Raw genomic sequence first — 22,088 nt, forward strand, 5'->3', positions numbered from 1 at the left:
AGGGTATCACCACTTTTGACCTTGTGAAAACCCATGTGCTTGTAGCTTAGTGCTGTGATTTTTAAAATGGACTTCAGTCCAATAAACTTATTTCTTTTTTTTATTTTATTTATACATCACATAGATGTTTAAGCTTTGTCTGTTATCTTAAATTGGCCCAAAAAATGCAGGTGATCATATGACAACATGACGATGTATAAAAACAACCAAAGATTTAAACTGATAGTGACATCACAATACATATCTTAAAAAGACTTTTGTTGGATGAATTTCAAATGGGTGGCACTTTAGAAGTAGACAAATAACAGTTTTCTGGTTTTAATTCCTACACCTGTGGAGAAAATGTGGGTTCTATCTCCCTACTAAGTGGCCAACAATAGATGACTGTAGTGGTGCTGGGCAGCTGCCAGGTTTGTAACTGTGTGTCAGCAGGTAATATAACCAGCTTATACTTCCTTTACAGTGGTGTGAAGGAAGTAGGAAGTTTCTAAAGTTATGATAAGTGCCATTGGATTCTTTAAAATTACACTTAAGGACTATGTTTGACTGTTGTGGCATACTTAATCCATTAGACCAATGTTTCATGCTGCTGCAGTTTTTTTTAAACTTACTGCTATATGACAACTAGCTTGAAACATGCAGGAGATGTGTAACTCATCTCAGTTCATTTAGTCTGTCTTTTGTTCATGTCATATCTATCACATTTTGTGTCACAGGTGTTTTACAAGCAGAGTCTCTTTTGCAAACTCTTCCTTATTGTGCGTTCAAGGATTTTTCAGTTTCATCTGTCAGTTATGGGACTGTCCTTGAACACACCATGAATAGGGAGGGCTTTGAAAATAGTCCCAGTCACTGTGATGGACATATCTGAAGTCACTTTCATGATTTTCCTACTGCTCTGAAATAAATGGGAAGCAATGGCAGCCTGGAAGGTAGGAAATGATCTAAAATACTGGTTTTGTCTGATTTGCAGTAAATGGTCAAAACTAATCATTTGTTCTTTTTTTAAAAAAAAAGTCCATACATTTTTGTTAATATAATTTCAATGGATGTACATTAATTATTTTCTCTACCTCTTATTCATCTCATGAAGCTAACTCTTTACAGTATATCTCTTCCTGACATTTGCCTACCGAATAGCTGTTCACGTGTCATTATTCACAGCTCACAGGCAGCAGTCTGCTTGCATTGAAGCTGTCCATTTCCTTATATAGAATGACTGTGATATGCTGAGGTGAAGGAGAGACCTCCCTGCTGTTAATGGCAAAAGAAAGGATTATGCATCTGCATTTGAAGGAAAATAAAATCCAAACATATTTTTCAACAAAGAATGACGCATGCCTTTACAGGAAACGACACATTCTGCAGCTATAATCTCAGTGTCTTGTAACATTTTCTGATCTCTGATGTTCTGCGGTATACTCACTTGCAGTCCTCAATGTATAATTAATTTCATGCCTGTGAGGTTTTTCAGACTAATTTAAACACTCCATCGTTGCTGCAGTCATTATGAAAGTGATGTTTGCTTTTGAATTCCTATGAAGATGACAGTAATTGGCGGGTCTTTCCAACAATCCATCACTGATGGAACAGATGCTTTGTGCTGTCTGTCAGCTGTTAGAATGTGTTCACTGCTTATGCAATGTCTTCTCATTTGACAAAGGTTTGTTTCTGTTGACTGAATGTGGGCCTGCTGTTTGGTACATGGTTAATGTGTGTTGCTTATTTGATCTTTCACCCCTTTCCTTTTTTAATATTTATCATTTTGTGTGTGTGTGTGCGTGTGTGCGTGTGCGTGTGTGTGTGTGCAGGAAGAGGCAGCAGTGCCATTGAGCGCCCACTCGCAAGCTGTCAACATTAGACACCCAGAGGCGGATGCTCTCCCTGATCTGTCCCACTCAGAGAACAACAGTAAGATCTCTGGCTTCTCAATCTCCCTCACTCTCTCTCTGTAATTCACAGTCTATGTGGATCACACACACCATCTTTCACTTTCTTCTCCCTGTATTGTCAGCTAGGCTCTCTACTGTGTGCATTTACAACCTAACCAAAGAGTGAGTCATTTCCTGACTCACTTGGTATGTATGTATGCTGTTTGTTTGAAGGAGAGAGAACTTTACAAAATCCTGCAAGCTAAAGGTCAAACTATCACAGTATGAACATATGTTTTATTGTTTCTTACCAAACCGGAAGTCCATGACTGCCTTGCAAAATTATGTACTTGGTTACTGCTTTGCTGTTTGTAGTATGAAGAAAATATGCACGTTCTATTCTTGTAAGTCAATTATTTATGTATGTATCCCATTTACATACAGGCTACACTGAGATGATGTTTCTTGCAAACTGGGAAATGTAGAAAATAATTAGTTATAAATTATTACAGCTGATAACTACATAACCTGTAATCCTGATATTTGACACTGAAAGTTATTTATAGATGAACCCATTTTTCTCTTGTCGTAGCAGATGCAGAGGCTCTTGAGACTGCAGAGTCTCACTCATGTGGTCCAGCCCAAAATCTGAGCAACTCACCTGAGCAGGACCAAATGGTCACACTTAGTAACACCCCTCCTACAGCAGCTGAGATGGTTCCTTCCAGCGGCACATCACCTGGACCAGATGAGACTGTTCTCCAGAGTGAGAGGTGAATAAAGAAATAAATATTGCATTTGATAGACTGAACACATAATAGAGTGTTAGACTGCCTTTGTCCTTATGAAACTCCCAAATTATATGGCTCATAGCTGAGTGCTTTTAGATGTTTGCTGATGTTTGGTTTGTTGGTATTTAAGTTTGGCCATGTCTGCCAAAGTGTATTTTATGGTATTACCTCTAGGGTGCGTCAGTGTCAGGAATCTTCACATGTTTTTACATAGTGGTCAACATTACTGTTCATGCATTAACTGCAGTAAAAAGATTTGTGGTTTTAGTATATTTCAATAGCAGGTCTTTCTCAATATGCCTTCTGGAGCACTCTTTTTTTTTTTTGTCATTAAAGTTTTTCATTTATTCATACATAAACATAAAATCAAACTTAAAAACAAACACAGACACCAGCACCAACAGACAGTATATCTAACATACAACCATATATACTAGTACTTTCTCCTAAAACGGGTACACCAGTTTACATCCCCAAATTACATGTAAAAATGTCCCTATTTTACAATGACACTTCCAACATAAATTATTTCCCATTAAGCCCATTCTATGTAGTTTTGAAGGCGAATGAATTAATGAATTATCTTATACTGAATACATTTCTCCTTCGCCTCTCTTGTGTTCCCCTGTATTTGATAAAATATTTAACCAATCATCCTCACTCAAATCACACCCTAGGTTTTTCTGCCAAATGATTCTCAGATATATCCAGATACATATTTTCATGTAAACCATTAAATGTCTTGTAAAACATGGCTGATCTATGTGTTATACTGGGTAGGTCCAAAACTTCCATCAATGTATTCTTGTTGTGATTGAATTTACCCTTTGTGATAGTCTTATTTGTAAATATTTCCAAAAGTTACCTTTATATTCCAGATTATATTTTTAATATCAGCAAACAATATGAACACTCCATCCACAAGTCACAGGTCACTTATTTTGTGTGTCCCTCTTACAGACCATTGATTCCAGTAAACAGATTTCTTACCAATACGTATCTCTGGGGTTGTGCCATAGAGAGGCGTAACGTTGTTTCAAGTGTGATACACTTCAACACATCACATTTTACATAATATGTGACTTACAAAACTGGAGTTTTCATAATAAAGAATGCAACAACGGAGGGCAAAAAAAAAACAAGAAGTTTACCAACATCGGTAATACATCAGTTGGAAAAAAGCACATACAAACCCATGCTACAAAGCAGATTTCTCTCTTTTTGTGTCGTTGATGAGTTTGTTGTCCATCACACCTAAACAGGAACTTCATCCACAGACACACCTGTTAAGTTGGTGTTTGGATAGGGAAATCCCACCTACGGGACACAAAACAGAAGCATCCATAGTCAGGAACCTGACATTACCACACAGCCTCACCCAGAACCCTGACTAATTTTCATAGCAGTATAAACTATCCTTGCTAGATTTGAAGTAGATGAGTGATACTAATAGTTGAAGCCACCATTTTGCTGAGTCGTGTCATTTCCCTATGACTTCTTCACATTTGCTAGTCAAATGCGTGTTTTCCTCGCTGTGGGAGGAGTGTGCAGCCTAATTAGTATTTCTGCAGCCATGCTTTGCATAGACACAGCCCGCCTACAAAGAGACGAGATGAGTTCCTCATCATGCTTACTGTTTCATACTCAGCACAGTATGATATAACAGCTGTGCCTCAGTGGATAGAAAATTTATCTAATGTATAAATCAAGACTTGAGAAAATGAAAAGTGCTTGACAGTTGACCTCCGACCCTGTGGTTAGTGCCCATCCGACCAGTGAGGACCACAGGGGAGAAGAAGAGAAAGAAGGCGAGGCAGACTCGAGCACAGGAGCCATGAGCCACACTAAGGTTAGTACAGGAGGAGAAGTGTAAAGGAACACAACTTCCTCTATTTTCTTCAGCACCAGTTTTCCCCTGTGCTTCCCCTTCCTCTTTTTGGTGCTCTTTCTTTCTCTTGTCTCTCTGCCTCTTCATGTGTGTCTTAGCTGGGTGAGAGTAGGTGTGTTTTGAAGTGGGGGAGTAGGAGGGTGAGGGGGGTGTCAGTGGGCAGGGCGGGGGCTGTTTTTTTTCCCTTTAGAAATGCTGAGAGGGAATCCTCACCCTGGGCAAGGAGGAGAGGAAAGGGCATGGATGTAAAATTAAGGGAAATATCAGAGTATCAGGTGGCCATCATTGTGCTGACACGCCAGTGACTTGAGGAGTCACAGGATGGGCTGTCAGCTTCCCTGAACTGTGTTGCCAAAGAAGGCAAGTACGAAATACTTACTATGGCTTCTTAAGGTGTTAATGTTAAAGTGCTTTCATTATAGTTACATTTACTTCAAGTTGAAATGCTTCAGATTTTCTAGCAGCTGGACATAAAGCCAAAAAAGAGGAAGATATTGTTTCAGAGCAAATCATCAATTGAAAGAAGGTTAAAATTGGAACATGAAATAGTTATAATTGATATTTATTTCTTACGTAACTGATTAAAAGTTTTGTCAATTTCTGTGCCAGAAAAATGAAAAACCAACGATATTCCAGTTAGAATGATGAAATCTTTAGATTTGAGAAAATGAATTATCAAAATTGTTCTCAGTTGGTTTTCTGTATGAACTAACTAAATGTTTTTTACAACCAAAAAGAGCAGAAGAACAGTGATGCCCCAAAGCCCTTTAACAAAGACCTATACACAGATCTCCACTGTATCTTCTGTCTTTTTGGACCACTGAGCTTCTCTTTGTATGGTCTATACAATAAGATTCTTTAATGGTAATTATGCCCAGCCTCACCCTGACATAGACTGGCGGTGTTTTCGTGTTAGAGGCAACAGTCTGCTTTGCAGCTTGCTGAGAGATCGATCTGCTTGTTTTATCCCTGTCCTGCCTGCTGGTGGCATGCTGTGTTGCCTCCCTACTGAGAGATAGTCTGGGGGAGACAAGAAAGATGGGCTTTGAAGCTGTGGACGTTTTCAGCATGTCAATAAATGATCTTTTACACTTGGCGAAGTCAGGTCAAGAAAGTTTTTAGTGAGTCAGCTCCTGGTTTTCCTCCAGCAAAGATGAGGAGTTGACTTTCTTGTGAACCAAATCATTTGGATATATTCAAATAGTAGTTTTACTTGTAAATAGAAGATATTTTCATAGGAAGTTTCCCCATGTTTGTTTTAATGTAGGCAGGACAGACAAAATATTATTTATCACATTATCTCACTAATATTTTTAAACTATTTAGAGCAAAATTCAAACCTGTTATTGATTTGACATTTTCTATATTTTTACAAAGAGGTGATGATAAACATGACTGTATGCACCTTACATTCCGTTGGTTTCCGTAATGACGTCAGACTTAGGTCATGATTGTGCATAAAAAATCTGAGCCTAAGTCAAAACATGCTGGAGGAGTGGAAGTGACTAATCAGTTTTATTTCACTGTTTCTTTTTATGTAAAATGACACTGAGGGTTTTGTATTGGGTGAAATGGTAAAGTAGCTCTCTTCTCATCTGAGCGATGTCAAAACAGATATTATGCACACTCATTACACAATATCCCATCGGATTGTGCACTCACCTTGCTTCACTGTGTGTGTGTTCACAGCACTGTGTATGCACACAGTCCGCCTCCACTACTTAGCATTGTGCCAGTGTTAGCGTGTTCTTTGAGCACCCCTCTCAGCAATATATACACACACACACACACACACACACACTCTCATAGAGCTGCAGGACTCTCCATGAAGCTCCACATTATATAAGGAATCAGCCCAATCTTTTTCATCCACACTCTGTCCAGCTTAGATAGCATTTCACTGCCATGGGACAGGTACGCTACATGTATGTGAATGTATGTGCGTCTTTCAATCATTGACCATTTCTTGTGCGAACAGAAAACCACGCCGCAAGGCCGCCTGTCTTTTTCTCAGCCCCTCCCTTCTTTCTCCTTTACTTTTGGCCATCTCAGAACTTGAGCCAGGACCAGTCTGCAAACACATCAGCAGTGGAGGACAGGTGAGTGATTCACTGTGTCAACAGTTCAGGTAACCTGATGCTGCTGGAAACTGTTTCACTTTCTAGCAGCTCCTAAAGATTTTTATTTTATGCAAAATGAGAGCTGTGTTCTCTCTGTCCCCCCCCCCCCTTTTTTTTAACAAATGCTATAGTTTTGTATAAAGGTGCACTGTATGTGTTCCAGCACGTGTCTGCTACCTGTGTTGGTGGAAGAGGAGGAGAGTGTGCAGGACGGTACAGCCGAGGTTGCAACAGTTGCCACCAGCATGGAAGGTAGCAAAAAAAAACTCTTAAATCTATGTGCATGAAGGAGAGAAAGAAAGAGCATGATAATTCTAAGCAGACTATTTGTTTACCCCTTCTTACATCTGCGTGTTACTTTGAACATCAACTCTTCCATTCAGGGACAGACCAGCTCACCAGCAAAAGAGCGGCCACTTTCTCTGACAATAGCTCTCCGCAGTCACCGTCGTACTATACACAAGCCAGCCAATCAGGGAGCGGCATGGGCAGCGTGACCTCTGACCCCAGCCTCCCCATCAGTGGCAAAAATAAGAGGGAACTGGTAAGACCTGCTCTACTCCCACTTTCCACTCGACTAACTGTTGGATTAGTATTTCCACATATTAATGGTGCCATGGAGTTAAAGTCATTGACTGTACTGTACACTCATTACAATGTAGTCTTGCTATTTTATTGTTTTATATTCAATCAGTTCATTTCATAATAAGGTGGCTGTCAAAAATACTCATTCTAACACATTAAAATACAAATGTTAGTTTTGGTTCAGCTTTATTTTTAATAATTATTATAATATATAATCATTATTTTAGCATCATTTTTTATTTATGACTTGCTTTTATGGGTAGATGTGATAAAACACCAGGATCACATTGAATGGAGCTGGTGTCATTAAATTAAATGTCTTTGTCAATGAAGAGATTGTGCCAGCACCATCTTCACTCGCCTGAAATGTTGTCTTTCCAGCTATGCAAGTGTGTTGTTTGTGCATGTGCATATGAAAAAGAGAGCGAGGCAGGAAGAGTGCATGATTTCATTCTAGCTCCACTCAGGGATTGGATCTTTTAGAATCAAGAGCTCCCTACACTGCCACCTGCTTTGAATCTTCACATTTCACCTTTGTTATGTAAAGACTATTGAAGGAAAGGGGAAAATAGGGAGGGAGCGATATGGATGTTGAGGGCGATGTAAGCGTGGAGGAAACGGGGTTAAAAGCAGAGCAGGAGCAGGAGGTGGAGAAGGAGCAGAAAGAAACAGTCACGTTTTTCTGGAACCTACAGGAGCTGTCACGCACCATAGAGGCCATCGAGGAGCACATTGTTCATGAGGATGAGACCAGCACGGCCACTGAGAAGGATTGTATGTGTCATATATTGATTATATACCAAATATTATATTTAAAAATGATCACCTGTCTTGTAATACATTATTTATTTTTTAATGAGTGCTTGTTCTTCTACTCCTTGAAAATCTAAATGGTGACTGCACCATTTGTCATGCCATGACACCTGCTTATCATTTCCCTCTCAAGCTGAGATGTCAGTGATCTCTGACACCTACAAAGACAAGAACGGGTAATACAGCAAGTTATTACAGTAACACAACTGAACTCACAATCTTCCATGTGTTATAGGCTTGTCCTAATTGTTGTCTCTTTATCTGCAGCCTGTCACCTAGTGACAAGGAGATTGAGGTATGTGTTTTATTAAATCTCAGAGCTGCATTCTATAAATAGTCATGAAAGCAATTGATTAAGAGCAGTTTTTGTGGTATAAACAGGACTAGTTTGGGATTATGTATGTTAAACGTGACACATGAGTCTGTATCATCTTGCTCTCTGTCCTCAGTAGTCTGAATTTATGAATTCTCATTTTGTATTATTTTCTTACACAGCCATTTGTCTCAGGTTAAGTGTGCATCCATCAGACTTACACAGCATATCATGCAAACAGTGCTAGTTAACATGTTAGTAAGTTTGCAGAACTCTTTGAGACCTATAGAATACCCATAACCTTACCCAAAGAAATAATACACTTTGTTAATCAGACTAGCTTGTAATCTGAGGATTTTCTGAGCTGAGGTTTCATAAATGACCTGGTGTAATGTATCCACCAGCACAATAATGCTGTCTTTGATAGGCCAAAACTCTTAAAAAGATCTTAATCAAACAAGGAAATATTACAAATTGCCTGTAAGTGAGAATACGTTGCTGGCAGTTTTTAAAGTCAAGTTTCTTTTTTGTTTTCAGGCAGAGTTCCAGCGTCTGGCACTGGGCTTTAAATGCGACATGTTCACCCTAGAAAAGAGACTCCGGCTGGAGGAGAGGTCACGTGACCTGGCTGAGGAAAACGTCCGCAGGGAGGTGTCCAGCTGCCAGGGCTTACTTAAGGTCAGTCTGCTTATGTGTGTAACTTTACAGGTTTTTTTTGTGGATGGAGTACTTGCTTAAGGTTTCACCTGACAAAAGAGATTGGATAGATTTTGCGAAATATAGTTTTATTTACGTTCTCAGCCTTTGGTCTGTATCTTTTTTTGTCATCTTTCATAAATTTCTTGTCCTTTTTTTTTTTTTTTTTTTTTTTTTTTTTTTTTTTTTCTCCCTTCTGTCTTTTCGGTCTAGGCTCTGACTCCTTTTTGTGAAGATGACAATCAATCCATGGAGATCATCAACAGGCTTGATAAGAACCTGGAAATCCTCATCCAGTCCATGACCAGGGTGTCCAGTCGCTCTGAGATGCTAGGAGCTATTCATCAGGTGGGATATGTATGACTGTATAACTGAACTCAGTTCCCGTGCCTAAAAAACTGTGTCCTGTCTTGTGACCTTGATTCTGGTTTAAGTTTTAAATTGAGTGTTTGTATTCGAATGACAGGAAAGTCGCATTGGGAAGGCAGTGGAAGTGATGATCCTGCATGTGGAGAATCTGAGGAGGATGTACACCAAGGAGCACGCCGAGCTGCTGGAGCTGAGAGAGACACTCATGCAGAACGAGAGGTCGTTTGGATCTGAAAGGGGTATGACGTGTAGAAACACATCCTATAAAGGTGCAATTTGTTTGTAGAATGATATTACCAATTAGTTATAATTTTGCTCTGACATTCAATATTTTCAGTATTCACGCACAATTTTATTCTATAATCATACTGATGTTGGACGTTATGGTTGTGGCAATGGCAGGAGGATTTTCTGGTTCTTCTCAAGCCTGTTGATGATCTCCTTGTTCTGTTTGTTTTGTTTTTTGAGTTGTTTTTTTCTCTCAATAAGAAGAGCTATCATCTTACTATAGTGTGTCTGTGTATATACCGTTGGGATATATGTGTAAATATGTATACTCGCATACATAAACCAGATATACTGTGTATATATAAAGTAACTAAACTGTTTCTCTTTCCAGATGATTTCCGTGGCAAGAAGCAGCCAACATCACAGTACTACAAGGTCAGCTGCAGCTACGTAACATTTGATCACTCAAATGTTCACTCAGGACTGATGATGGCTTGGTGTGTTCATGTTTGTCAAGTCATTCATTTACTTTTTGCTTTGTTTTTTTTTACCCAGCAGTCATCATCCCGGCGGGTCAGCATAGCAGCGATCCCACGTGCTAGTGGAGGCAACACACACTTTGACATGGTGAGGACATCATGCAGTGTGAGCCTTACTTAAAGCTTCACCACAGTGAGCCCAAATGTATATAAAGTGTAGGTTTTAGTGCAGTTAGGACTGGTCAGAGCGGAGTGTGATGGGAAATGGATCCAGGCTTAAAATATTTGTTGTTACGCTTCAGGTTGTATCATAGAGCATTTTCATCACATGATTGTGACTCATATAGTTTGATTTTCCCACCACAGTCCAAAACACAAGATGGCACAGAGGCTGAAACGGAGAGACTGACCAGGCGATCCCCATGGTAGGTATTTCTATGCGTCTTACTGTGTGTCTAGATTAAAATATGTCTAATGAAGTTGGAAGATTTAGTCTGCTAAGAGTACTGTACATAACTCTGTAGCATTCTCTCCGATGAGTGGTAAGCCACTGGCTGTGGCTGACTTTCTTAAGTCGCAGAAGCTTGCTGTACCATGACATCAGGGTTGTTGTTGTTATGCCCCTATATGATAATGGTGGTTTCCAGGAATGTGGCAGGGAAGAGCACGGCGCGCCCTCCACTAAAACGCTTTGTTAGCTCTGCGGCCTGGGTTGACACTGGAGAGCCTTCTCCCATGATGAAGGGGTAAGACACGTCAAGGAGGGTACCATGCTGGCTGCGCACAAGTCCTTTTCATGGAGGACCCAGATGCAAAAAGATGACTGCTTTTTGGTGTGACATTATCACTGTCGATCCAACTGTAGGCTATCCATATTAAAATCCCACCAAATCACTTTGCAGTGAATGGTACAGAGAAATAATAAATGTTTTAATGTAATTTAATGGGGTAAAACAGAGGTTGCAATCAACTTTTTGTCATTTCCAACAATTATGTAAGATTTTATTTTCTTTACTGTGTGTCCGATGGTTTACAGAAGCGAGTAATGACATATTTCATGTGGCATTACATAACAAACCTAAAACTTTGTAATAAGGAAAGGTTGCAAGAAATGCAGAAGCATAGTCTGCCCTCAAAATAGCATGTTCACCCTTTGAGACCCTGAAAAATGAGTGATGCTGACATCAAACCGCGCAGCAGCCATCTTTCATGCATCTAGTCCGTCCTTGCATGGGGAAGTATTTAACAGAAGCAGACATCTTTTTTTTGTGTGTGTAAGTAAGGCTGTGGATATTGTTTTTATTGCCGTAATTTACCTTTCAAATGTTTGGACAATGAGAGCAGAAGTGTTCTCAGTGCACTATTTGACGATTTGATGAAGCACTTTTAATGGTCTCCAAATATCTGAAAGATGTAATTGCTTTGTGGGTTCATTATATAATATTGGAGCATGTAATTGCTGGGCATTGTTGGGAATGCATTGCTATACCGCAGGAAACGATTTCAAACGTTTTAAACACAGAGCTCTAAAAAATGTCCTTCTTTGTGTACAGCAGCTGACTGTTAGTATTTGTTGTCTGCATATGCATGAAGTGTGCATGTACACATACAGAATCAGTGTGGTTGTGCCGTCGTGCTTTTGTTTTAATGTGCAACTGAACAGTGTGTCTGTGAATGCCTGCATGCCCCACGCGTGCCAACAGGAAGACCTACGACAATGGCTGCCAATCAGAGGATGAGCAGAAGGAAGAGCCAGAGGCAGAGAAGAGGAGGTCCAGTCTCAGTGAGCTGGGCAACAAAATCACCTCCCTCATTCTGACCCTCAAGACGTTAGTCCAACCAAATACCCACCACTAGCCTTCTGCAGCACCACTTTCTGCCAGCAAAGCTAAAAGTGCTAGCTGTGTCATGGAAGAGTTCATCATTTAGCTTTAATGAGGTTCCAGTAGCTGCAAATAGCTCATGCTCCGTACACTACATTCACTGCAGTGCCTGTAATGTTTAAACAACATTACTGTTGTCTGCTAAAGAGTTCACCCTTACTACTCTGGATTTGACTTGTAATAGTTATTTATCATACTCATACAAAAAAAATGTGAGTATATGGAACCTCCTAAGTGATGAAACTCTTTCATTATATGGGTCTGTGCTGGACAAGCTTCTTCTTTGCTCCAGGCGTTCAACGGCTTTTAATCATGTTAACCAGAGGGTTTTTACTCAAAGGGCCATAACTGAACTATTTCCTTCAGCTGTTAACTTGAGATAAATGTGATTTGTTTTTGTTTCTTGTTTTTTTTAAGCTTCATGATTTGTGTTTCATGCATGGGTCTCTGATTTGCAGCTAACACGGCAACTAACTGATACCTGATTCATCTTTCCTGCACTCCTCCTGTTATTTACTAACATGTTCAGCTACCATAATAATTGTATGCAAACTACTATACTTTCTTTATATTTTTTGTGGGGCAACTGAGTATTTTGTGCAAACGATCATGTTGTTCTGAACTGTCCTTTCCTCTTTTCCTCCCTTCACATTGCTCAGGAGTCAAGATGAGCTGTTTGTAATGCTGTAAGTGTGTAGGGAGGAGAATCCAAAGTGGGGAAGTGCTTCTGGATTCTAGCTCCGTCCAAAACAACAATAAATGCACGCAAACAGCCTGTATTTATTGTGTGGGAGTGCCAATCAAAAGCCACTTAAAACCTTGCACTGACTCTCATAATGACTGTAAAGTGAGTTGAAGCTGCACTCCTCCTGCTGACAGATTCCACGTCTAAATTGTCTGCTGCTTTTGCTTAACCAGTCAATGCTCAAATCCACCTCCATGCCAACTGCAATTAACTGTGCTGCTGACAGCTTTTATCATTATGCTGATGAAGATGTTAATGATTTTGCATCTTCGACACAGTTTGAAACAGATGGTAGAATGCACTTCATTAAAGCCAACTTGAGATTGCACCAAGCTGCAGCTAATTCACCGCCTGCCATCCATTGCATTAGTTACCACAAGTGACCCACAGTTTTTACTAAAAAGTGTTAAACCATAACTTATTTCTTTCCCTGTGTGTCATTCTTGGTAACTTATTCAATCTCTTGCTGCATCTTGGACCATTTTTCCAATATTTCCAGTTTCCATCTCTCGTGCTTAATTTTCTGTCCATCCTGTGCCAACATTCTGTTCTTTTGTTGCCAACCTCCAGTCCGAGCCCTTCCTCCAGCCCTGCATCTACAGAGATGGTCCAGCCTCTGTCCCACAACCTGACCTCTTCCCGGGCAGCGACAACCGCAGCAGTAGCCAGAGGTGGCAGGGGAGTCTGGCTTTGGCTGGCGATGGTAGTGGTTCTGGCAGGTACACTCAATTTGTCTGTAGTACTGATTTTAAGATTATCTATGAAAATAATTCCAATCATTTTCTAAATGGATTGGCAACAGTAGAAAGAAATGGTCCATTTTGTATCGATTAAAACCACCACTGGCATTTTCACATTTTAAATGAGTGTCTCAGTTTCCAAGTGCTTACAATATAAGAGTTCAGTTTTTTAAAGGTTTTAAAACTATTTAATAAATCTGTCTGTGTTCTACATGTGACAACCACAATGACACAGCTGCTGTCTATAGACATTTTCATAAATATTCACATGGTTCCCTTACAGGTCTCTTGGCACTGCTGGCCAGCCTGGTGATGCAGCCAGTGGTAGATGCAGCACCTGTGGGGACCGGGGACTCCTGGATGACCATCCAGCAGCTGCTATGGCCCTACACAGGACTCCGACACAATGGACAGCCCCCAGTCTAGCCCCTGAGACCCAGGGTGCATGGTGTTACTGCCTATCTGCACACTGTTGTGGGGATGAAGGAATATACAATGTACAAGTCCTGAGCAGAAGCAGTTGGGATGTTTACTGGTGCCTGAAGATTCCTAAACAGAGACTCTCATTAACAGCGCAGGCCAGGCCTCAGGGGATAGTTAACCCTATGAAGGACTTTTATACGTCACATCACGTTTGCTAAATTAATGTGTGTATGTGTGTGTCTGTGTTTTAAGAGCAGAAGCAGTTACACATGGTGCACTGCTCAACATCCTTAACACATCATGATCCATTTTTCCTATCAGTGCTGCTGGCAATATGTCTACCCAGAACCCAACACGATCTGTCAAATCAGAACTGATAATCATCAGAGCTGGCACAACTTTAACCAATCATGTCCTAACTTTGTCAGAATGATTGCAGTGATTCACAAAGTCATGCATTGGACCTCTGTGCTGTTTTCCATTGACAAACATCATGGACGATGCCTCTGATAGTGCCACATGGCTTTTTAACACATTTTATGCACTAGAGGAAACAGGTGACTGCCAGGACATTTTATAATTTTTCAGTCTATAAACACTGGTAATAAATCTTTAATTTTAAGTGTTTTTTAAATTTTTGAAATCTATATTTATGAGTTAGTTCTGAGTGGGGAGATGTTAATATCTGTTCATTTTTTTTAAGTTATAATTCTACATTGTTACGGTCTTCACACCAAAGGTTTTTTTTTTATTTCTCTCTGAGTTCTTGCTGTGGTTGTCACCGTTTTCAACTTCGTACACTTTTGTATGTTCTAAAGAAGATGCGTGGAACTTTGCACAAATAAAGTAGCCAATTCCACAATAGATGTGTGTTCTTATGTCCATCCAAATGCACATTTTAAATGTCTTCATTTTCAAATTCACACAGGTTATGAATACATCAGGGGTCTGGTGGCACAGAGCAGGCTCTGTACTGCATCAACAAACAGATAATTGCATTCTCTGGTCCTAGCTATGCCATCAATGCTCATGCTGTCCTGGAGCATGTGGATGAAGGTGGAGTGGATCTCACTGCCGGGGTAATGGTCTGGAGAGAAATCCGTGCTTCTCTCTGTGATTTCCAGCTTCTGACTCCTCTGAGCACCCAACAGATAGAGGCTCCATGAGTCCTTTGGCACAGGGGCTGGGCCATGGTGCTCACACACCTGTCAGAGAAGAGGAAGTACAAATAAAAAAGGAGAAATTCAAAGTTATTTTTTTATTTTGGATTGGGGGGGAGGTTCTTTTAAACTGCTGTAGTTTCATCTCTGGTCTGTCCACTCCACAACCATGGCCCAGGCCCTCCGTGTATGACAGATACAGCACTTACCATTAGACTGCAGCATGAACGTCACTCTTCCTCATTATGAAAAGATTACATCGCTCTGCCCTTTATTTCCTGAGCATGTGTAACAAATCTGCTTTTGTTAAGGACACCCAGGTGGCACGGTGAACTTCTGGCTACAGTGCAACCCTTGTTGCTTAATTGACCACACCAGATTGTTTGTCACAGTGCCAGGGCGAAGTGGTTTAAATGAACCTCTTGTGTGTGTGGCAGACTTGCATTCCACAGGAGAAACAAGGAAATAAGGGATAGGAATGCTAGATTAAATAAGCTTTGTCCGTGTGTAAGCAAAAATACCTGTATGACCAGATGCTGAGCGTCACATTTGGCATTCCACTTGCTCCACGAGAATGCGCAAGCAGAGGCAAAGAGGGCCATCTGTTCGTAAGCAGCATGTTCTGTGAGTGGGTCCTGAAGAAGAGAGAAACCGCACAGCACAGTTACAACGCTGATATACAGTAAAGTGCTGGTAGTTATTCATCCAGTACAATGGTTCGTTTGAGTAGGGTTTTTACAAGTAAGTAAAGTATCTTAGCACTGTCTTTGTGACATGATGTTTGCATGCTGGTAGTGGCGTAATACACTGCTGTGTCTAAGCATAACCTCACAGCTGCAAACTCAAGCTGGGTCCTAATTCCATACTACATACTAATTCTATACAGTTAATGCTACATTCCTGTTAGAGTCAGAGTATTGGTATGCAGTATGGATGGATTTGGCACACGGCATTAAAACAGCTGCTCCAAATGTTGTGCGAAAAAGGCTGGAAGCACTATGATGACAGTGTGTTTCCAGCCTAAACAATGTATTCTTTAAAAGGTGATGCTTGGAAGGAAGTGGATAACATGTTATATCCAACTTCAGTTCAATTAAATGTATTATTTATCACATCATCATAAAAGAACAATCATAGTGAAAAGCATCTCCGCTAAGTTAATAAGCAATAGTAGTATAATAACAGTAATTAAGGCATAAATAGTGCTAGGCAGTGTCTTTATTTTTTATAATCCTAGTGCCTGCCACGCTTGCACTGATGTGTGGATACATGCAGACATGCCACACTGCAATACTGTTGTCATTCAATACAGCATGCATAACCAAATAAAGCCAAACCCAGCTTGAATATCTTGTTTTCCTGATCTAAAAGACAGTAAAAGATGCAGACCTTGCCGCAGTTGCTGACGTATTTGTCCGTGTACTCATTTACAAAGATGTTGATCCCAGCGTTGAGCATGGCTCTCTGCAGAGCGGGGCTGGTCATCCACTTTCCTATGAGGTGAGAGAGACCTCTGTCTTGCTCTGACAGCAACATGCACTGATTGCCCTGTTAGTCAAATAGGCACAAACACAACTTATAACACTCTGGCTACATCTCCTGATTAATTCTTCTGTTATGTGCATACAGTACTCTCCATTTTCTAACCTGGATTGTGATACTGAGGTCAATGAGTGCCCCGTTGATGGTAAAAACAGCAGAGTCTTGGCCCGATGGCCTGAGTTCCCAGCTCTGGAAGGGAAAGTTGACATAGGTTTCCTGCATCAGCACAAAGGCCTGAAAGGAGTCCATCTTGAAGGAGATCTTGGCCTCCTCCTCCTCATATAAGATGTCTGTGATACCATCCATCCTCCACTGCTTTCCTGGAAGAAAAAAAACAATTTCAATGCCCATGAAATTTTCTGACTTTCAAAGGTTTTTCAAAACATATATTGCATGTGTTACTGTGTGTCCTACCTGCAGCATCCCAGCGAGCCACTCGGGGAGTTTCCAAGAAGACAACAGAGTCTGGCAGTGTCACAGATACACCAATAGGAGGGCACGTAAGAGCCTCTTTGTCATCGGCGTTAGAATTCTCCACAGGATAGGGGAACACCTGCAGCCCTTTGTTCAACACCTGGAAAAAAAACGGATCGAGAGTTTGACTTTCTGCCGGGTCTGGTGTCAACAGACAACACTGAAACTCTTTTCGAATTACCTGTCTAATTTCCCAGCCATTGACATGGTGAGCTTGTGGCGGCAGGTGAAACACATCATAATAGTGGACCCCACCCAGAGGTGTGTACTGCATTAAATCCACCACCCGGACACCATGGTCCATCATTGGTAGCTCCACTGGGGGAGAAGTCAAGTCCCCCTCTTAACAGAGAAAAACAGAAGTTGGAGGAAGAGCTGTTTTATTCTGCTTTTGTTTTTATATTAATAGACCTGTCAATCATTTTGAGCGACACCCAGTGGTATCACAATCCTGTGTGGTCTTTTTGTTTTCACTTGGAGTGTCATGCAGAACATCTCACCATCGAGTGCCTCCACCTCTGTCTGTACTTTGCTCCCTTGTTCCTCTGTAGACTTTGTACTACTTTTCCCTGACCGTACACTGGCTGCGCTCTGTGATACACAAACAGCAATCATGAAAATATCACACTGAATTTAGAACAAGAACACTTCCCTTCGTCTTACCTTCTGCCCTTCAGACCCTGCAATGGACTTCACCTCCTCGTCCACTCTCTGCTGCTGCGTCTCGTCGTCCACCTTCACCTCCTCGTCTACTTTTGTCTCCCCCTGCTCAGGTACAGCTGTGTCTGCGGGAATCTCCTCTCCACCCATAAGAGACCTGAGACCAGACCGATGAGGAAAGACAAGAACACAGGGCAAAGAGGACGTGATTAGTATGACCATCATTATTACCACTGTAGAAGTATTTATAGTGTTAGAGAGCACTATCAGACCTGTGGCTGGGTGTGTGTATTCTGAGGTGAGTCATCCTAGCCAACAAGGACAGGTGGTCATAACGTGTGTGGAGGATCCGTACAGCAATATCACTCACAGCCAGCTGTTTGGGAAGCTCAAATCCATGGCCCACCTCTTCGAAGGTTAAACCTTTAAACCTGAACAGATCAGTTAGAAACAAAGAGAGATATCTGATACTTGCAGTTCCTAATAAATATAAATGTTCTTTTTATTTAAGGTAACAATTTTTCTTTTTATATCCAGAGCAAAGTAAAGTATAAATGAAATCTACACATTATGAATTTCAGTACACCCGTACAATCTATTTATACCTTGGATTCTTCTTGAGGTTGGCCCAGAGACACAGTGTAATGTTGTCATCTTTGACCACAGTCTGCATGTTGCCTGTCTCCGTGTCAATGTTCGCATTGGCCCTCTGTGAGAAGGGAGACACACAGAAAATTAGGAACGGTCACACAAAATTATATTGGACCCTACAAAATACTAAAAGCAACCCTGACTCTTGTACCTTGAGGGCGTCCTCAGTGGTGAGGATGTGTTTAGCATGGACCAGCTCCTGCAAATTTATAATAGCCTCCTGATACTTGAGGCTTTCTTGTGGATTTGTAGCTTCTCTGAGTAGAACTTCCAGCTCCTCGATCAGCTATAAGAGAAAACAAAGTTTAAATAAAGTGAACAGGTCATACTTTAATATATCAAAACAGATAACTTTCTTAATTGATCATTATAACTGAAGTCAATTTACTCTGCATTGATTTATCCACTAAATGTTTACACACGTACACAAATCCACATTAAATACACACCTGTAGAGCGACCTTACACTGCTTGAGCACGAGTGCGATGTTAATTTCTGGGTCATCTCTCCATAGACTGATGTACCTGTTAACATCCTGCTGTACTGTCGGGTCTGGGGTATCATCAGACTGCATGTATTTCTCCCACTGGACACAAACAGACACAAATATCAGCCAGGGGAAATCTGCTAGTGTGATGCTCTGAGGGGAAGATTAGATGGACTGATGAGGTGAGTGCGACTTTTGTTGTTGATTCTGTCAGAATAGGCACAGGACAATCTGATCATCAGTAATGTGTCAGACATCCTGTATCTTCTCCCTCTTGCTAAATGGCTGACACAGACAAGAACAAAACACCTTGACTTTCTCCTCAGCATCAGTTTTCCATTTGGTTACTGCAGTATGATTGTCCTCCAGGAGGTGGCGGAGTTCGTTCAGCTCATCTTCTCTGCGATCTAGGTCCTGTCAGCAGAAGACAGAAGACAGACACTGGACAGCTTTTCTTAGACTGAATTTATCCTAAAAAAAATCAGCTATTGCACACTCCATAGTATCATTTACATCACAGTCATTAGACACGACTGACATGGTATTATATTCCATCAGGGCATATTACCCTTAGCTCGAGTATTTCTAGCTCCTTCTCCTTTCTCTCTCTTTCCAGTCTTTCCTGCTCTTCTTTCTCCGCTTGGACCCTCACTTCCTCTATAAAGCAAAAGCACACATCATCATCATCATCATCAGTTTCCTGCAGACTTTCATATCAACCAGTACATCATTTCACCCCAGTTTTTGGTGAGAGACAAACATGTGGATTACCCTCCTCTCGCAGCCTTCTCTCCTCATCTTCTTGCTGCAGCTTCGCCTTTTGAGCCTTGTTTAGCTTAGGTCCCTTTTTGGATGACTTCAAACCAGAAAAACAAAAAATCAGTCTTTCACAAGGGCAGCTCACTACTACTACATGTACAGCTGGAAAAGGGTACATTACTGAGAGGAAGATTGGGTAAATGACAATCATAGCAGGGTGGTAAGCACTATGCCTGACTGCATTTATCTATAACATATTTATGATGATCATGTGGAATGAACATTATACATGTGCTGACTGACTTCTGCTCATACCGTTGCTTTCTTGGGCGCCTATTACTCACAGGAGAAAACACAGAGAGAACATTTAAAACGGTTCAAGGCACAGGGTAAAGAAACTATTGGTGAGAAAGAGCATCAAAAGTTAGGAATCTACCTGCTAATGTGAAAGCTACGCTGACATTTATCATAGCATTGCATAATAATAATAATAATAATACATTTATTTCATAGGCGCCTTTTTGACAGCTTACAATAAATGAGAGTAGACAGCAAATAACAGAAACAAACAAAAAGTATATCAAACATTAAAAACAGGTTAAAGCAGGACAATGCAATTGAATCAATTGAAGATGGAAAAGACTATTTTAAACAGGTTGGGTTTTAAGTGCAGACTTGAATTGTGAGAGTGAGTTGATGTTACTTATTGAAACAATGGATTATAGTTCAATATGACACCGTTTGAGGCCAGACAGGGAAAGTTTATTGGAGAAAAGTGTAAAAAAAAAAAACTCACCATGCTGAAACGGCTGTGTAGCGTCCAGGTAACCATGGAAACTCTTTACGCATGCGCGGTCGCTTGTTTTTATTTGCGACGTAATGAAACGACATACGGCTGTGTGTAACGCTAATGCTGGGCTGGTCAGAGGGCGGACAAAGGAGAGGAGACGTGTCTTTAACATATCACCGCTTAAATATACCTTCAACAACACGACTCGTGTAAATATGAACTCGCTGTTGTTCTCTGGTGTCTCTTCGTGTAATAAATGCTAACAAACGTGCTAAATGTTTGACGTTACATGTCGCAGCTGTGTCTCTGTCTGCTGCTGTCTCTGTCTCTAATGTGTCTGTGTGTTATTCGTGTGGTTTCAGGAGGGTCAAAGGTCACCTCGTTTCTGACATGGCCAACCCTTTACGGGGTGAGGTCATCAGGCTTTACAAAAATGTAAGTGATGCACACCTTATACACACACACACACACACACACACACACACACACACACACAGTTGTGTCCTGTCCTGATTTTTTAATATGTCTCTCATCCTTTCCAAAAAAGCTGCTGTATCTCGGCCGTGAGTACCCTCAGGGATCAGCTTATTTCAGAGAGCGCCTCAAGTCAGCTTTCATGAAGAATAAAGACGTGACAGACCCCGAGAAGATCAAGAAGCTGGTGGCCCGGGGAGACTTTGTCATCAAGGAGCTGGAGGCTCTTTATTTCCTCAGGAAATATCGAGCCATGAAGAAGAGGTATTATGAACCGGAAAAATAAATCACACCCATAAACAGCCCCAGATGATCCTTCTGAAACAGACCACCAAGTGTCAGTATGTATTATGATATTAGGCAGCAGTATTAATGAGATGAAAACACACACAACAGTTGCTTTTATACAAAAACAAATAGACTTTTCCTCTGCCATCTGTAAGAAGTGCCAGATCACGAACGTCCCTTTTTTAATCTAAAAGGTGCACCTTAAAGCTAGTGTTTTTAAATCACAAATACTGTACATATGTTAATATATCATGTTGCCCTCCAGAAGTAAGAATCAACACGTCCTCAGTCGAGTTTAACGTCCACGTTGAATAGGTCCGATCATGACTGTTAGGGTCAGGGTTCATAGGTAAGACGGTCTGCACCTGCTCTTAAATAAATCAGACTGACTGGATCATGTTGTACAATGTGTTTCGTATTTCAGTGTATATATCTGTAAATACATGGTCAAACTGAGTGAATGTACGTGACTATGTATCAGAACGATATTTTAAAACAGTGATGTCTCATAATAAATGAATCAAAAAACACAGCAGTGAACTGTGCTGCCTTTTTGTAGTTCCACCTTTTTTCTCCTTGATTTCTGTAACGTCAAGGCTTTCTGTCGGTCTCATGACCCGAAGTGGGAAACACTCACAGCAGATGTCAGCATTTATGAATATTATTTTTACTTTTTATGTTGTTGCAGCACTTTGACTTTAAGGAAGTCAGAATAAGCGTTATTTATCTGTAAACATGTTTCCCACTCGTAGCTGTTATAGTTTCTTATCACAGGGCTGGCACATATACACAGACAAACATTCACGCTCACGTTCATACCTTCAGACAGTTTAGATGAACCTGACCTGCATGCCTTAA

General features: G+C 40.8%; 3 protein-coding genes across 11 annotated transcripts in view; 2 read left to right on the top strand and 1 right to left on the bottom strand.

Annotated features, from left to right (window-relative positions):
- lrmp (lymphoid-restricted membrane protein) overlaps positions 1 to 14,806 on the top strand; it is a 29,725-nt gene extending 14,919 nt beyond the window's left edge. The window contains exons 21-39 of one of the 8 annotated variants that reach the window (XM_019253300.2): positions 1,812 to 1,911; positions 2,464 to 2,644; positions 4,424 to 4,511; positions 6,603 to 6,649; positions 6,834 to 6,922; positions 7,054 to 7,214; positions 7,951 to 8,029; positions 8,202 to 8,244; positions 8,336 to 8,363; positions 8,919 to 9,059; positions 9,291 to 9,425; positions 9,544 to 9,685; positions 10,066 to 10,109; positions 10,230 to 10,301; positions 10,520 to 10,578; positions 10,801 to 10,899; positions 11,857 to 11,982; positions 13,352 to 13,500; positions 13,805 to 14,806. In XM_019253300.2, the coding sequence (XP_019108845.2) occupies positions 1,812 to 1,911; positions 2,464 to 2,644; positions 4,424 to 4,511; positions 6,603 to 6,649; positions 6,834 to 6,922; positions 7,054 to 7,214; positions 7,951 to 8,029; positions 8,202 to 8,244; positions 8,336 to 8,363; positions 8,919 to 9,059; positions 9,291 to 9,425; positions 9,544 to 9,685; positions 10,066 to 10,109; positions 10,230 to 10,301; positions 10,520 to 10,578; positions 10,801 to 10,899; positions 11,857 to 11,982; positions 13,352 to 13,500; positions 13,805 to 13,947 (1,926 nt within the window). In that variant the 3' untranslated portion in view covers positions 13,948 to 14,806. Of the gene's footprint in view, positions 1 to 1,811; positions 1,912 to 2,463; positions 2,645 to 4,423; positions 4,512 to 6,602; positions 6,650 to 6,833; positions 6,923 to 7,053; positions 7,215 to 7,950; positions 8,030 to 8,201; positions 8,245 to 8,335; positions 8,364 to 8,918; positions 9,060 to 9,290; positions 9,426 to 9,543; positions 9,686 to 10,065; positions 10,110 to 10,229; positions 10,302 to 10,519; positions 10,579 to 10,800; positions 10,900 to 11,856; positions 12,723 to 13,351; positions 13,501 to 13,804 lie in introns of those variants that run through there. The other 7 variants (XM_019253302.2, XM_019253301.2, XM_019253303.2 and 4 more) reach the window with 7 other exon arrangements.
- dnai7 (dynein axonemal intermediate chain 7) lies at positions 14,676 to 20,580 on the bottom strand. Of its 2 annotated transcripts, XM_019253307.2 has the most exons (17): positions 20,475 to 20,580; positions 19,994 to 20,011; positions 19,691 to 19,775; positions 19,488 to 19,576; positions 19,229 to 19,333; positions 18,881 to 19,018; positions 18,583 to 18,717; positions 18,386 to 18,489; positions 18,053 to 18,211; positions 17,784 to 17,937; positions 17,621 to 17,711; positions 17,302 to 17,462; positions 17,061 to 17,220; positions 16,752 to 16,966; positions 16,494 to 16,652; positions 15,626 to 15,739; positions 14,676 to 15,149 (listed from the first exon to the last, which is right to left on the bottom strand). In XM_019253307.2, exons 1-17 carry the CDS (start codon positions 20,508 to 20,510, stop codon positions 14,874 to 14,876), a joined length of 2,199 nt encoding a protein of 732 aa, XP_019108852.2. In that variant the 5' UTR covers positions 20,511 to 20,580; the 3' UTR covers positions 14,676 to 14,873. The 2 variants fall into 2 exon arrangements, with proteins under 2 accessions (XP_019108852.2, XP_010736517.3); XM_010738215.3 differs by lacking the exon at positions 19,994 to 20,011 and having other exon boundaries at positions 20,475 to 20,566.
- Positions 20,542 to 21,762, top strand: lyrm5a (LYR motif containing 5a). Its single transcript, XM_010738207.3, has 3 exons — positions 20,542 to 20,677; positions 20,831 to 20,903; positions 21,016 to 21,762. Exons 1-3 carry the CDS (start codon positions 20,589 to 20,591, stop codon positions 21,226 to 21,228), a joined length of 375 nt encoding a protein of 124 aa, XP_010736509.2. The 5' UTR covers positions 20,542 to 20,588; the 3' UTR covers positions 21,229 to 21,762.
- The last annotated feature ends 326 nt before the right edge of the window (positions 21,763 to 22,088 follow it).

The sequence above is a fragment of the Larimichthys crocea genome, chromosome XX (assembly GCF_000972845.2).
Source record: "Larimichthys crocea isolate SSNF chromosome XX, L_crocea_2.0, whole genome shotgun sequence".
In the NCBI taxonomy this organism is placed as follows: domain Eukaryota; kingdom Metazoa; phylum Chordata; class Actinopteri; family Sciaenidae; genus Larimichthys; species Larimichthys crocea.